The sequence below is a fragment of the Neolamprologus multifasciatus genome, chromosome 11, assembly GCF_963576455.1.
Source record: "Neolamprologus multifasciatus chromosome 11, fNeoMul1.2, whole genome shotgun sequence".
Lineage (NCBI taxonomy): Eukaryota > Metazoa > Chordata > Actinopteri > Cichliformes > Cichlidae > Neolamprologus > Neolamprologus multifasciatus.
In genome coordinates, this window is record NC_140449.1 from 34,483,104 (window position 1) to 34,499,314 (window position 16,211).

Consider the following 16,211-nt stretch of genomic DNA (forward strand, 5'->3'; position numbering starts at 1 on the left):
TGTTAAAGTTTGTTATTGGTTTACTTATATTTTTTATTATAAGTTTTATTTGTAGGTCAATACTTGTTTCATTTTTTGCTTTGTTTTGTTGTTTATCTTGTTAAGTCAGCCAGGAAGAACAGTAGGGCCATTTTCTATAAATAAAGAGACTGGTATAGGACCAGCATGCACTGGGGTGGGCCTATGGTTTTTTTTTTACCAGAGCAGGAGAAGCAGCAGGAAGCAGCAAAAATGGATCTTTGTTTATTTCTTGCCAAACTGGATAAATAAATCATAAAAAGCAACTTTCAAGTTCTGGATATTGGACTTCTTTTGCCTGCTTACAAAATCTTTCCACAGTGCAGCAGTGGCTTGTTGATTTTAAATTGTTGGATGTTTGGTTGGACAAACATTTATTATTAGCTTTAGCGATATAGATTTACTAAAAGGTATGAAAGCTACTGAAATATGCCTGCATGTTCTTGCTGATTAATATACCATAAAAATCATGTTGTACACAGTTTCTTGCTATAAAAGCAGCATATCAAATAGGAGCTTTGCAGTCTAATACTAACAGCTGTTTGAGTTACATTACACTATTATAATAATCTTCATGTGATCTGATGTATATTACAGTGAAATCTGTGTATTACATACCTGCTTTGTTGCAATTCTGCATTAAAATAAAAAGTAAAATAAAGTGAGAGTACAATAAATGAATTATGGCAGAAGTGCTCGGTTAGTTATTTAAAGCATTCCTTGAGATAAATTCCTGTGATGTATTAATGTGCACACATATTTATGATTTCTTAGGTTTGCTGTGAGTTTAAAAAAGAATTCATTTCAAAGAATATTTAAATACTGTGTTTTCAGACGTAGCTGCTGGTTATTGATTTATTTTCATTACAGTCCTGAAAAAGGAAGCGAGCTGATTAAAACTGAAAATGTTGAAGCCTGCTCATCAGATCTGTTCTTGCTTGTTCTCTCTTTTATTAATATCACAGTCCTGAGCGTTAATTTTGCACTTTAGACTTCACACTTTTTTTCAAAGCCTGATGTCACCTTGTACCACAACTGCTAGAAACCTGCTATTGTTTATCTGTTGTGCTCCGGGGCTCTTTTAAGAGACGAATCATTACACGCACTGATTCAGTTAGTACTGATGTTGCACAAGCCCAGGCTGTGACGGCTGTTGGGAAACCGTCTCGTGATGGGGACAGTGATGCATCATGGCGGCTGAGCGCCAGCTCATGTGAGGGGCTCAGCTCACCTGCTGGCACGATGACCCTCTTCTCCTCAGTGGCACTGCTGGGCGGGGTGGCGGCCTGGGGGCTGACGCGGGGCTCCGTGTACGAGGAGGCCTGGTACTGCATCGTGGCCCCTTCATTGCTCATGTGTCTGGAACGCTTGGTGACGCTGCAATCCACTGGGGACTCGCGACTACGACAAAAGGAAAAGAGGCTTTAGTCAGCATCTGAGGAGCAATCTCAGTCTTCTAAATGTCTCGGGGAATATACCAATTACTCTCCACAGTCAAATTATGAAGAGAGAAAAATCTGTGACAATAGCCTGGATGCAGTTTCAGCCAGCTACATTTCCTCTCAGAGTTTTCGCTAGTCTGTATATGACAGGAGGTAAATTTAGTCAAACTGTTTCTCTGCAACAATTTCCACTGAAACGACCTGTCAGGAGTAGGTGGCGTGCATCACTAATTTAACCCAGTTTTCACCACATAGACGGTTTTTGCATAAAAATAGAAGTTGTTAGAAAATACTTGCACTCTGCAGCGCTGATCTAGAATTAAAAGCCTTAAATAACGGTACAGAAATGGTATGAGCAGAGTGTACTACACTTAAATATAGAAAGCAGATGTGAATGTGTCAAGGTTAAAAATCTAATTTGTATTTGTGAATGTAACTTGTTGAAGTCATTTTTCATGTTATTCTTGTTTGATTTATTCTGTTTAAAAGCTTCAGAGTTGAAGGAGCTTCCAGAATATTTCACTGACTTGGGATTTTATTTAAATTCAAAGTCCAGCTGAAATCTTGCTGATTGTAGAATCCCAGTAAACACAACACAGGCACTTGTATCTGGTAGTTTTGAGCAAAACTTTTGAGCTTTAGCCGAAGTGTTTTGCACGTTCTGTATTTATACAGTTCTTTTATTGAAGCGGTAATATTTACCGTCACATTAGATGGTCAAAGTTGTGAAAACACGAGAAAGGTGGGTTGCTAAACTGGCAACCATCTCCATATCAGCACTGTTAACCTGCTGGTCCTGTTGAGAATGACTCACTACGTCAGGCTTCATGCTGTCTGAAACAATCAGTTTTAATGAGCTACCTCGCCATTCATGGGACTGCACTGTGATTGGGTGCCTATCACAAACACAAGGTAAGAACAGAGACGTGGCTTCTGTGCTTAGAGCCTGAGCCTTTGTGCCTTAATAATGATTTCTGACATCATACTGAGCCAAAGAAATCTGTAAAACTGAGCATTTAGAGTAGTCTGAGCTTTCAGTGCAAAGGGATTATTTGTGCTGCAATAAGTTAACTTTTTAAAAAAGTCCATTTGAATTAAAGGATTTCTATTAAAAATGGACATAAATCCCTGTTAATTAGATTTAACATGCAACAAATAGGAAAAGAAAGACTTAAAAAATACACTGACTTTACTAAATGAAAAAAGCTGTTCAAACCGTGTTAGGATATCTTGTTAGATCTACATGGAGCCCTGTGCACATGTGGAAAATGCTTTAAAAAAGGTTCTAATTTTTCTTTTTTCAGTCTAAGTATCAAAAGTAGAAGTACTTATTCATTCAAATGTCAGCTGTGATGGATGTCACATTTGACATTAATAGAAAGGCAACAGTCTAATAGTGTTTGTCTCACAGTGGGAGGTGGATGCTGATAAACAGCCTGCGTTTGAGTAGTTTAGCGGTTTCTAACTGAAGAAGCGGAGACAGAAAAACAAACAAACAGTGAGGTGCTCACAACATTGATATCTCAGAAGGCAAAAGTTTTGGAAAGTATATGCTTAATGTTTTTTTGGTGTATCGTGTTTTATTAGGTAGCTGCGGAGTGTAAACGCAGTGCAGTATTCAGGTGGACCACAATAATGCAGGAAATTAAAATATTGAACACAGGGACCCAAATTTTCCATCACAGCCAGCCAACGCTTTGTAGCGATGAACAAAGCCGTGACCACAATCAGAGGCGGGAATCTGGGAAGTGAACGATAAACAAATATTTTTAGCATGTGGAAAACCCGACATACCAACATGGACTCGAGTCAGATAATACGGGAACCCGCGCTCTCCTGTGGCCTCGGCGTGCCGTGACTCACCTGGTGCCATTGACGTGTTCTCTCTTCCCAGCATTTGGTGCTCCTGGCCCCACCCACTCCGGCTCAGTGGGCTCGGGGCTCTGCTTGTTCGTCTGGCTGAACCCGCCGGGCGACGTCATCTCAGTCTTCATGTGCATGGCCGGGGCTGCGGTGTAGGTTGGCTCGAATATGGGCTGATCCTCACTCACCACGGACAGCGCTTCCTGTTCAACAGAACCGCGGGTCAGTGTCTGCCGGGTCACAACCTGTGGAAACTGCTTTTTCAAAACACTTATTTTTATCCACCGATACGAGCAGGAGCTGTGATTGTAGCAGTAGCATTGAAGCTTTAATGCTAAAATGTTTTCTGCTTGTATGAAACCAGATTGAATTAATCACATCCAGGATTTGGAATCAGGAAATAATATCGCGTATTTCAAGTATATTAATTCCTGCTGCCATAAAGTGTTAAATCTGTGTCACAAATATAGAGTTTAAGAAGAAGGTAAAATGATCTTCACTGAATACGAATTAATTTAATTGTTTATGAAATGTTACTCAAACAGCAGGAAGTAATGGATTTGTTGGCGACTATTTTCGCCGGTGGATTAATGCACGTTAGTGAGCAACAGGATGATGTGTGACTGAGTCAAAACAAACTAGTCCCCCAGTCAAGGGTTCTTAATAGTTTTTGGACAACAATGGCAGAGAGGAAACATATATATCAGATCAGATACCTGCTGCGAGGAAGCACATTTCTATTTTTGGAAACTTGCTCAACAAAGGAAAAAATGGCTTCCAACAGAAGTTCGATGGTTGAGAATCAGCAAACATCAAAAAGCAACAAATTAATGCCGTATGTCAGTTAATATGGGCTGAATACGTTTCGTTTTAATATTTAATTTTATTTATTGTGGATGAAACGTGCAATCAGTTTGTTTTTGTTCACTTTTATTCAAACTTAGTTAAATTCAGCCTCTTTTGCTTTCGAAACGACTGCATTACACAATGTTAGACTTGCACTCAGTGGCTACACAGATAAACTGCTTCTGAATGTGTTTTAGACATTTACCATTATATTTGGTTCAATCCATTTTGTAAAATAAACGATCTAATTTTATTTTTTTTAATAAATTAAATGCTTCGAAACCCAGTTTGGGAGTCTGGGTTCCTGGGTGTTATTGTAGATTTGTTACCGATACTTCACTTAAAATAGTTGCTAACATGCGATTTGGTCTTTATATAATTAAAAGATGTGCAAAATTCTGACCCAAAAAACCAAAAACAAAATTATGGGTTTTTAGGATCAGATAAAGAAATGCTAAGTGGCACAAAATAGAGTCCGCGTTGAAACAACTGTCTGGTTGGAAGGTTGAATTCAGTCAGATGAGCTATTTTTGATGAACTGTGCAGGAATGGAAGTAATTACACAAGAAACCAGGAAAACTGTCAACTTTAAAATGCTGAAAATCTTTTTTTTTTTATTATGTTGCAAAATGTATGTTTAAGTTGTGGTGTGTTGTCCAGATTGTCATTGTTTTATTTATGTTTAAAAGTGTTTAATTAGTTAATTTTGATAACATTGCAAACATAAATGCTGTTTGGGAAAGGAGGTCAAAATAAAGATTATTTTCCTTTGATTTTCTAAAAGCAAAATAATCCCTGATTTTGTTTTCATGTATTTCTTGAAGGCCTCAAGACGAGAACTTGAGTGACAAACTTCAAGAAAAAGTCTTTTTAGAAAGCCCTAAAAAAAGGTAATCATGTCGATATAATGGGCCATATTTTTGAAAACAGAAGCACATGAAAATCTGTCAATCACAAACATATTGCAGTTTTCCTGAACTTCAACTGTCTGGCTGAAGAGGCCAGATTTGGGCCCTGGGCTGAGTTTGAAGGATCCAACTCTTCTCTGCACGATAAAGAATTCCCCTGTGACTGTTTCAAACTTTAAATGCATGTTTAACGTAAAAAGCTACAGGAGGTTATGAAACCACTACAATGAGGAGCGAAATGAAAAATGAACTGTGAAAGCAGCCAGGAGGCTGCCTAATCATAAAGAACATCAGTAACCTTAACCACAGTTTTATTTTGTCGTTAGGATCGGGGTTGCAGGGAGGGGGAGGGGTGTTAGCTCAAGGTGGAGTCTAATTGAGATTTAAGTCCGTCTTCCTGTGCTCAGCGCCCAAAATGTGGCCTCAAAACCGCTCGAAGATGGCACTTTCATCCCACGTACTCAGGAGGCCAGAGACCGGACCTGTTGTTCTGTCTGCTGCTCAAATTAAGTGCGTGCATGTGTGATGCGACCACGGCCATCTAAGTGGGTGCAAGTGCATGTTTGTTTAGAGGAGCTGAGCATTGTCTTTGGGCCTTGTACGTCAGTGCCGTGCTTTTTCAGTGGCCTACAGGAAACCAGGCCGCCATGTGCACAGGAACCTTTTGGCACAGGCCAAGGGAGAGGAAATGGTGGAGGAGGGGGTGCATGGTGTAAAAATGTGGGTCATTTTAAAGCTGGAAAACAACCCTTAAAGGCCTGTGGTCAGGAGAGGAGAGGGGAGGGTGGACGGAAAGAAGAGTATGAGCCTTGATTGAAGTGCCGCCATCACATTGTTTTTCATTTGTGCGTGCGTGTGTTGTTTTGTTTGTTTGTTTTTTTAGCTCAATTGTTGCCTGAGCACTGTGAACCACATCTTAATGCATGGCACACAATTCTGCATTTCCTTCATGCTGCAGACAAACTCCTACAGCAGTCAGCTACTGCTTCTGCTGCGTGGAGCGTTTGCTGCTGTGTAATGGATACGCCCTTTTTCTAGAAGAAGGTTACGTTTTCATTTCACTCCAACCCGCGATTACACAAAAAAGTTGCACAAGATTTTAAAGACACAATTGTTACGAAAAATACTGAACACTGCACTACTGTCAAAATCATAGACTGTATGTAAAAGATGGATGTAAGCACCTACTGGTTTGTGGACTCCTTGCTTTGTTGAAGCCTCAAATTTAGGTTTCAAAATGTGAGTCGTTGGAAACATTTGAGCCAAAAGTGGCCATATTTGGATGACTGATCGCAGTGTTACATACAAACACAGACACCTGCTGACTAGTGTTAATGTACCCAAATACAATGCTAATACTCGCCTCCTCTAAACTAATTAACTAATGAGGTGAGAAGCTGCACTATAGGACCAACCATTCTTGGATGGTCCTATATTACAAATGGCTACAAAGCCGGTATCAGTATATCAGATAACTGATTTAGAAAATTCTTCAGAAAGCACCAACACCAAATATACAATTGCCGGGTCTATTTCTCTGACTCATATTACTGGAGATGAAGCCAGTGACTACAGTCACCAACAAAGTAGGATGCCCTCATAATGCCACGTGATAAAAATCTACACAGATGAGAACCCCCTCCGCCAAGTGTAGTCACTGTGAACGCACAAATAAGCTTCAGGGGTGGGTTTTTTCTTTCTACTGTAAACGTGTTTATTTGTGCTGTAAAGTTGGAGATTTTAACTTGGGACTCTCAGCTTCAGGCTGCTGTTTGATCAAAATTCATGCAGATTCTTACTTCAGATGAATATCTGTCGTTTAAAAAAAACTGCCTACAATACCCATAATGCAACATGAACGCTGACACTTTTGTAAACCACCATCTAATATTGTTTTTATTTCGAGTTTGCAGTTTTTCTTGTCATGCTTAATGTAGCCGAACCAAAAGCTTCTTCACACTTTGTTTACAGGAATACTTCTGCATATGAAAGACCAGCAACAGAGTCTGACGCATGTAATGCTGTAAATGTAGGGCTGTGTGTGTGTGTGTGTGTGTTGTATGTTTGAGAAGTGGTTAGCAGGACTGCATGTTGTGCTTTGTTCTCCATCTCTTTGCTTTCTTTTACTTCTGTTGTCCTCTTGTTGTCAGTTTGTCTTCTCTCACTCCGGGGCCCTTCACTCTGTGCAGAAGTGAAACAGTCAACTGAAGGCGGGATAAAACTCGCTGCTGACAGCAAATTCTCACGAGAATGCGTGATAGTAGGCAGTTGTGAGCCGTAGCTGAAGATTGTATCTTTTTTTTGTTGCTTCGTTTAGTTTTTTAATTTTATTTCGAGCTCAAAATTCAAGCTGACATTATCGTCACTTGCAGTTTCTCATCCAAACGTTTGCTCTTCGGCACAGCGAATTCAGTGAAAAGCTCACGCACACTCCCGCTCTTTCTTTATCTGTTTCTTTCTGCTCTTTCCCTCTCTCTTCATCTCCTCTGCTCACTGATACAAATATACCAAACTGCGGCCTGACCGCCGATGCCACAACTGACTTCCTGTTGAGAGCGTTTCAGGCTGTTGCTCAGTGACACAAAACTGCTTTTAAAAACATGACCTTCTTGAAACTGAGGCCGCCTTGTGCCTCGATGTCCTAAAATTTACGCCGCTGCTGCTCACTTTGATAGCACGCACTTTCCACTTTGAGTGAGCGCACGAACACGAAGTCCTGCATGGAAACTTTTGACATGGCTGTCAGCAGCTTTGCAGGTTGCATCAGTGCAGTCTTGCCCAAGCCAGCAACTAAAAGCGTGCTCACAGGAGGCCTGTCGAGATGTGGATCTTTATTCATCTTTGTATAAATGACATTTTAGATTCATAGTTTGTCCACATTTAACCATGAATCCAAATGCCTTATATTCCAAGACTCACTTTAATAACTCTACCTCCAAAAGTCATTTTTCAGTAGCACACGAGAAGGGCCATTACAGCAGAGCCTGAATCAGATAACGTTAGGTAGTAGTCTGTTATGAATCACACACGAAGGGTGTCGGTGTTCAAAGACTCTTAGTTTTTACTGCCAAGAGCTTTTCATTTAAAGGAAATTCCCCCTTAAATATATCCTGCTGCATGTACTATTTTACATGTATTTGTACTGCTAAAGTTCACCTGTAACCAGGGCTGCAACCAAAAACTACCATTTAGGTCTCCCACAATCTAATGAATATGTCCTGGTTAATAATTTGATCTATAAACAAACAAACAAAAATTGTAGAAATTCCTGTGTAAGCCTTAAAATACTACAAACAGGTAACAAATGAAAGGAAACCAACATAAAAGGTCTTAGTGAGCCAGACTAACCTAAATGAAATGATTCTGCAAGTCTGAAGCATTTAGTGGAAGGATGAAACACCCGTTTTATAATTATTTCTGTATTTGTTGTGTGGCAATATTAGGGAAGACTGCGGTCTAACAAAACTGTTAAGGTGGGCTGAGATTTGGTTACTCTGAAACAATTATGATTCACATCAATTTCATTCTCTTCAAACATTCACCTTTCACCCCCTGGATAAGCAGTGTTATCCTTAATCAGGAGAAAAATAATTCATAAACAACTTTATATAGATTTACAGTGGCCCTTTACCACTGAGGGGATCATTTGACCCAAAACATGCTTGCAACACAGCATAACAAAATCACCACATCCCCTAACCATAGAGGTAGAAGGTCATTGGTTCTACTTTTTAAAGGGGAGGGAAAACTGTCAGTTCCCCAGTTTGGAATCTAGGTGCACTAAAAACAAAAAGTAGCCCTTTTACATTAATTTACTGTTGTTCATTTAATTTGTAGTTTCCAGCAGGTTGCCAAATGGTTAGCAAGACAACTAGAGAATATTTGTGTAACAATTTTTTTTTAAAAGATATGTCTTTTATCTGGCTCACTGTATAAATGTTCCATATCTCCACCTCTACGCAATATTTAATAAAACAATACACTGTATGAAGGGGTTAAAGGCCAAAAAGGTTGGTAAGCCACTAACCCTAAGCTGGAACAAAGGATGTGGTTAACAACTTGCAAGAAGCAGTTACATGATTAAAATCTGTTTTATATTTAGTCGTTTATGACGCCCCTCCAGGCTTATCTGGGGCTGAAGAAGCGGATTGGGTGATATATGTTGATGCCTGCATTATCTTGCCTTCAGTAAAATGTGCTGCATGCAGCCTGACAAATAACCTGGATTGATATTTTAATAAATAATAGTGCAGCGCAAACTGGACTTCCACATATCCATCTCAAACGCTGGTGTTTTAATGAGAAACTTTGTATTTTGGTGATTTCTGAGTTCCCCTTTCCCCCCTCAGTGTTTTTATTTATAGAGACTAAAAGTCTTAAAGCTTAACTGAGCTCCTGCTTACATAAGAGTCTGATTTCGGGTTATTTACGTTTAATTTAAATAATAATAATAAAAAAAACACCTACATTTGTGTTTAAGTGCAGCTCACGCATGAGTGCATGCTGCAGTAAAAGACCAGAGATCACGTTGTGCAAAGGCACAGCCCTTTGTCCTCGCCATGTCTGAAGCAACAAGTGGCAGAAAGGAGAAGTAAAAGTTGAGCTGATTTTGCAAAGGCTCGAGCAGCTGCGCTTTGTGCTGCACAAACAACGGTGCGGTTTTCACAGCTCGGATCCTGACAGCACGCAGGCCTCTGCAGGCCGCAAACTCGGGGCCAGGCCTCTCTGCTCCAGCTCCCTGTCAGCGAGGGAGCGGGCAGCGCAGCTACGACAACGCAACGCCTCACTTTGTCCACTTTGTTTCTGTCTTTCAGAGCCTTTGTTGCCTTTTTGGCTTTTTTTTTCTGGTCCAGGGAGCGGAAATGTGTGCGGAAAGTCTGAGGTTTGAGACAGGAAGCCTGCTGCGTTCAGATAACGACACCTGACAAGTGCTCCCGTTTGCTGCTATAAATTATTCTTAAAATAACCTCAAACACAATCGACAGCTACAGAGTAAGAGAGAATAAGCATCTGGATAATTATATAAAAATAACAAAGAATCCCAAAGAGTCTCCCGACAATTAAACTACAAACTAAAAAGAATTAAAAAAAAAAAAAACTCGTTATAAAGGGTGTTAATAATAATTTAAGGTTTACTTTCAGTATGGCTTCATTTTTTTTTGTACTAGCCCTTTAATTGCTGTCCTTTTCAGAACGAGAAACCACGTATCTCGGTCATGTTTAGCGCCTAAAAACAGCTGCACATACAAATGCATGTTAGAAACAACCCGAGAAATCAGCGAATAATGACTTCCTGCATCCGAGGAACGCTTTTTCTTGCAAAAAAAGGTTTTTGCAGCCGTCATGAAATTTTAAAGGAATTCGTTATAGTAATTAATTTTGAACTAATTAAAAATGTCAATATTAAAATAGCGTCGAAATTAAGAATTGTGATCGTGCATACTGCAAAATATTACAGTACAGAATTATATACATGCATATAAAGGCCCAGTGTTGCATACAGGCGCACATTTAATAGAAACCGAGCGTGAATTGGGTCACTTGAGTGCACAATCTGATTAAAACAATTGCATTTTCCCCTCGTTGCGCAACAGTCGGCGCTAATTTCGGTAAAAAGTTAGTTTTCTCTCTGACACAGAGGCCTTTATTTCAGCTTCTCTTAGAAGATAAGACATCGAAACAATTAACGGTCCTCAGGAGACGATAAACAGCTGTAGCTGTAATAGTGTGGAATGTGAAATACCAGTCATCTGATGGAAATGGATCCTCCTGCTCCAATTCGATCCATGACGCCTTCGAGGACACCTGCCTTACGCGCACCGAGAAAGTCCAGCATCCCCTTCATTTACTTCATCTTCGTTAAAGAAACAAAAGCGTTTATGAAAGCGATCGGTGGTCAGTAATTTGACTGTCCGTGCCTTATGCTTGTCGTTATCTGTGGGTCCGTGAATAATGCAGGAAGAGCTCGACGAAATTACGAAAAAAGTCGAAAGGCGTGCGTTTGGAAATCCTCTTTTACGCGTATAACCGGCCACCAATTAGTGTTTTTATCTGAGTGTAAAGATGTAGTGGTTAGTTGTGTTATTATAGAGCCGACATACAACCACGAACGGGAAGGAAGAGGAAATTTTGTACAAGAAGGAAAGAGTGGGGAGCTCGCATCACCGCCTTGACTCTCTCACTCAGCAGACTCACGGTGTGGGTGGCCGCCTGTCATCTTCAACACGGGCGTTAAAAAAACGGCGCAAACACCTACCTTTATCGAACAGTCCATTGCAGCAGCAGCCTCGCGGTCTTTGTCATTTAGTCGTTTTGTGATTGTTTCAGCTAATTTAGCTCCTAACCTCACTTCAAATCGTGCACGGCTGCATTGGCTCTATGGCGCAAACCATTGCAGTTACAATTTTTGCTCACAGACCATAAACCGGATGGCAAGTTTTTTTCTCCCCCCTCTCTCTCTCTCTCTCACCCGCTCTCTCTCTCTCTCTCTCTCTCTCTCTCTCTCTCTCTCTCTCGCTCTCTCTCTTTCACACTCTAAATTGGGAAGTGAAGTCACTCTCAACACTGAAAGCAGTAAAGTCACTTCTCATGAAACCAACACGTCCTGCTTAGAAGGAAAAACAAAAAAGCTTTATTAGATTCATAAGAAGTCAAAGCATCAACACACCGTCTGAAGCGCGCGAGTTTTATCATCACCTCGACAGAGCTGAGATGTGACTGAATATATATACATATATATATATATATATATATATATATATATATATACATATATATATATATATATATATATATGTATATATATATATATATATACATATATATATATATATATATATATATATATAAGAATATATTTGTTAAATCCAACTAGCCTCTGTGATTTTAGTCCCAGCAGCTTTAAATGGTTAACAGCCAGACTTCACACTATTTGCATGTAATTTGATTACAAAAATATTCTTATTGGGTAATAAGTGCCCACGGTTTAGAACAACTTACTACACAACATTAGAAATAGAGTAAATTTGTTTTTTTTAAGCGCTATTAAAGGAAAATCACAAAATCTCTTAGAAATAAAACTCCTGTTTGTGTGTTTGAGTATGTTTCATTCAGTCCCACGTTGTACTGAAGCCATTATTTTGTTTTGATTTTTTTTTTCACTGATCTTGTGAATATTTAGACAACCTGACTATATGAACATATGAAGGCCATTTTTAGCCTGTAGTCATAGGACAGGCTGAAGTTCATCACTGCACACGTTTCAGCACCCACGTTGGTGTAAATCCAACAATAACTGAAACTACACACAGAGTTCCATAAATAACTGCAACTTTTAATCTTTATTCCTGTGATAAATATCAAACATTCCCTGAGAGTAGGACATATGAGATCAATGAATCCTCATATTTTGAAAACAAGGTTTTATTATTAACAACAGTTATGTTGTACTTGGCGAGCACTGGTTCCTTTTTTTGTTGTTGTCATTTGGTTTCATTTCACAGTAGATGTAGGTGTGTATCACGACTAATAAACTAATAAACTCCTCATCTGAAAAATCGCTTTTCCTTGGCTGTTTACACGTAAGTAAACCCACTGAAAAAGATTCATTTAGAAAAAGTAAAACTGGCCTTTTTGTGCCTGTGGAGAAGATAAATAATTCACCGTTACTTCACCAACAGGGAAGCACCTACCAGTCATAAATGTGTGTTTTTGGACTCTACTGTCTCTAAGCCTCCCTTTCTCTCTCCTATTTTTCTTCTACAATTAAAGTTAACATTAAAGGTATATTTCTAGCAGCAGCTCGGCGTTGTAGGTGATTGAGCTCTTCAATTATTTCATTTGGTTGGGATTGCAGTGAGCAGCAGTTTTTTAAAATACTAAACTTCCTGTCAGACTCCCACCTGATTGCATTTGAAGTGCAAACAGACAGTTATGGGATATTAACCTTTCACATATATTATGAACCTGTAGCAGATTAAGGGCCATTATGTTAACAAGCTCTTGTCTCATTTTGGTGGCAGATGTTAGTGTTGAGTGATGGATTTGGGGCACAGGCCTCTTTTTTTAAAAGTGTTTTGAAATTGCTGCAGAGGTGCCCACATGAACACTAATGTATTCAAAAGTCCACCTGCAGCTGAGATGAGACTTCCACAATTTGCATCGTGCAGCAGATGGTCGTCTTGTTTCCCTCCTGAGCTGCAGTGAAGTCATGCTACCATAAAGAGAAGATGTTGCTCAGAAAACGTAGACACATCTCGCTGGTGTGAAGAGTAAGTTTTCCAATAAGAAGTACTGCAGCCCCATCACCACCCCACTTATAAAAGAAGGAAAGATTATATCACAAAAAAACCCTGTTTGTGTTCTTGTTGTCACTTTAAAAAACATCTTCAACTTCCTGCATGTTCATGAAGATCGTAACATTTTGAAAAACTCGTCTGACCTTTAGAAGATCTACATTCAGTGGAAAAAAAAGGCTGTTCACGGTGGCAGTTAGTGCTTTGACAGAGTGCATCAGCACGGTGCAGCTCATAAAATTTACAGCCCCTCTTAATAAGAGGTTCCTGTTTCATTCAGGACTGCTGTAGAAAATGCTGGAGAAAATGTGGCCCTTGGCTCGTTAACTAAGGAACTTTTGGATTTTTATGAAACATAAAAGATATATTTTTAATTAGTCCACTTTTATCCTTCGGGGCTTCTGGGGAAAATATATTTTAGCCACACAGCAACAGTCACAAATCACCAAACAAAGGTTTTAAAGTAAAACTGAAAAACTTAGCAGCAGGGGAAAGGTGAGATAAGATAGCACTTTATTGATGCCCTGCTGGGAGGATTAGGTGTTACAGCAGCACAAAAAATAAACTGGCTGTAAAGATAAAGGGATTAGAGCAGGTAAAACTACTCTGCAATCACAATTTAAACAGTACTGTGCAATCCAAAGCCCCACATAACCGCATGACGTAACTGTAGGTTAGTAAATACACGCAAAACACGATTATACTCAACAAGATGAAACTCATGTTTCTGCTGCTTTAAGAACTAAATGAACTAAATGTGTGTTTTTTAATAAATGTTGTCTTTATAAATGTGTACCGTACACAACACTGAGAACTTGTGATAATCAGGATATTCAAAAATGAAACATCAATATTTACTTAATAATGCCTATATGATAGTAAAAAGCAGCATTTTCTTTTACTTTTAGATCACTTAACACAAACAATTTTCATGTTTTTTAAAATAATATTGTTACGTTGATTTTATTTTGATCTGTAGAGTGACATTCTGATACGTAGCAGTCTTGCTGTAAAGGACTGCAAGCGAAAAATGTCTCTCAACATCTGAGCTAAAGTAACCTTTGCGTTAACATTATGCTGACGTATTAAACATGGCTGTCAAACATGCGGCCCGGGCCTGAGAAAACATCCTCCCAAGATCCAAACCGGCCCATACTTTGCTTTACGCGTCAATGAAAACAGCAGTGACGTAATTATGGTGATTTTCTTTTTAGATTAAATTACAACACAGACATGAAGATATATATTCATCACGTCAATATGATCATATAGCTGTTTAATAGCAGAAACGATGCAGGTGAGGCTTTTCTGTTTTGTTTTTCATCTTTAATGAACTGTGTCTCAGGCTGTTGATCGTCTGCTCCGTGGATGTCATCACAACAGACCTTTACATTCAAATAAATGTAAGTTATTATCAAAGTGTTCCTGCCCACTTAAAGGATCAAATTGAACTTTTTTCGTGGGCCACGGATTAAATCTAGTTTGATGTTTCTGGTCTAAATCAGCGGTCCCCAACCCCCGGGCCTCGGACCGGTACCGGTCCGTGAGTCGTTTGGTACCGGGCCGCGAGAGTTGAGGCTCAGGTGTGAAATGTATAGTTTTCAGGGTTTTTATCGGTTTTCAGCGTTATTTTGTTATCGTTTTTATCGTTTACTCGGTTTTCCTGGGTCTTTTCACGTGTGTTATAAATAAATCTTCTTTTTTTCGGTACCGGTACTAGTTTCATTTCGTTGTATTTATCCGCGACACCTTAAAGGCCGGTCCGTGAAAATATTGTCGGGCATAAACCGGTCCGTGGCGCAAAAAAAGGTTGGAGACCGCTGGTCTAAATGATTTCTCCCTGCCGGTTTCATTCCCGTGCCTTTGTAACCGGTGTGTTTCTGCGTCGTGGTTACACCTTCATGATTTCCAGTAAATCTGATGAATTTCATTTCTGGGGCGTTCTGGTGCCGCCGCTGACAGTTTACTTTCGCAGCCTGTCTGTGTGTGTGATTATTCCCGGTGGATTCCAGAGCTGACAGTTTGCTGCAGACGGTTGTTAATCACTTGGTCTGTTGTGTAACTTTATCCCGGTTGTGTCCTTGTGTTGGGGTGGGGCCCCCAATCACGACTCCCGTCTCCACGCACGATTTCAGCCGGCTGCACTTTTCCAGATGGAGTCGGCGCGGTGTGTGTGTGTGTGTGTGTGTGTGTGTGTGTGTGTGTGTGTGTGTGTGTGTGTGTGTGTGTGTCCGAGCTGAATAGCAGAAATGTTTGTTTATACAAGCCTCTGGGCTCGGCCTTATCTGCTGCAGCCACTCACGCCGTGATTTCAGACTTTCTTCAGCGGCTGCTTGTGTGTTTTTTACGGGCCATTGTTTTGTCGAATGGTTGCTAAAGATACTGAGATTTTTTCTTCCTCCCACCTCATTAAAAAAAAAGCGACTGGCAAAAGCTCTGATTTCAAAAGGCTCCACTTCAACCCCACCCAAACTATGGCTCAGTTATTTGGTCAGACAATCAGTGACCGCAGCTCTGAAATATGTTAAAGCCATTCAGTGACGCGATAAAAATACACTCTACAAGGCCACGCAGCTGCTATAAAACCTGCAGCGGTGTATGTGGAACTATTGATTATGTTTAGCAAGGAAAGAATTTGTCATTTTTTATTGTACTGAAAGTCGTGTTTTACAGGTGGTACATTAGTTAATGTGTTATTTTCGTGAGGGTCAATCTTTGGTGCCTCTAAAGATCAAAATGGGAAAAAGAAAAGTGGTATTTTTATTTTGTGTAACATACCAGACACTACAGATACACACAGATAAGACTAAGAGAAAAAAAGTGAAAGAACCATTAATTAA

The 16,211-nt window shown here is 39.7% G+C and overlaps 1 protein-coding gene across 5 annotated transcripts in view; it reads right to left on the reverse strand.

Moving 5' to 3' along the window:
- The window catches only part of fli1rs (Fli-1 proto-oncogene, ETS transcription factor-related sequence), a 22,532-nt gene extending 10,990 nt beyond the window's left edge, over window positions 1–11,542 (reverse strand). Inside the window, exons 1-3 of one of the 5 annotated variants that reach the window (XM_085177260.1) lie at window positions 11,334–11,542; window positions 3,324–3,526; window positions 1,250–1,419 (exon numbers count right to left, since the gene is read on the reverse strand). In XM_085177260.1, coding sequence (XP_085033386.1) covers window positions 1,250–1,419; window positions 3,324–3,526; window positions 11,334–11,351 — 391 coding nt within the window. In that variant the 5' untranslated portion in view covers window positions 11,352–11,542. Of the gene's footprint in view, window positions 1–1,249; window positions 1,420–3,323; window positions 3,527–10,820 lie in introns of all 5 variants that reach the window. The other 4 variants (XM_085177259.1, XM_085177257.1, XM_085177261.1 and 1 more) reach the window with 4 other exon arrangements.
- Between the last annotated feature and the right edge of the window lie 4,669 nt (window positions 11,543–16,211).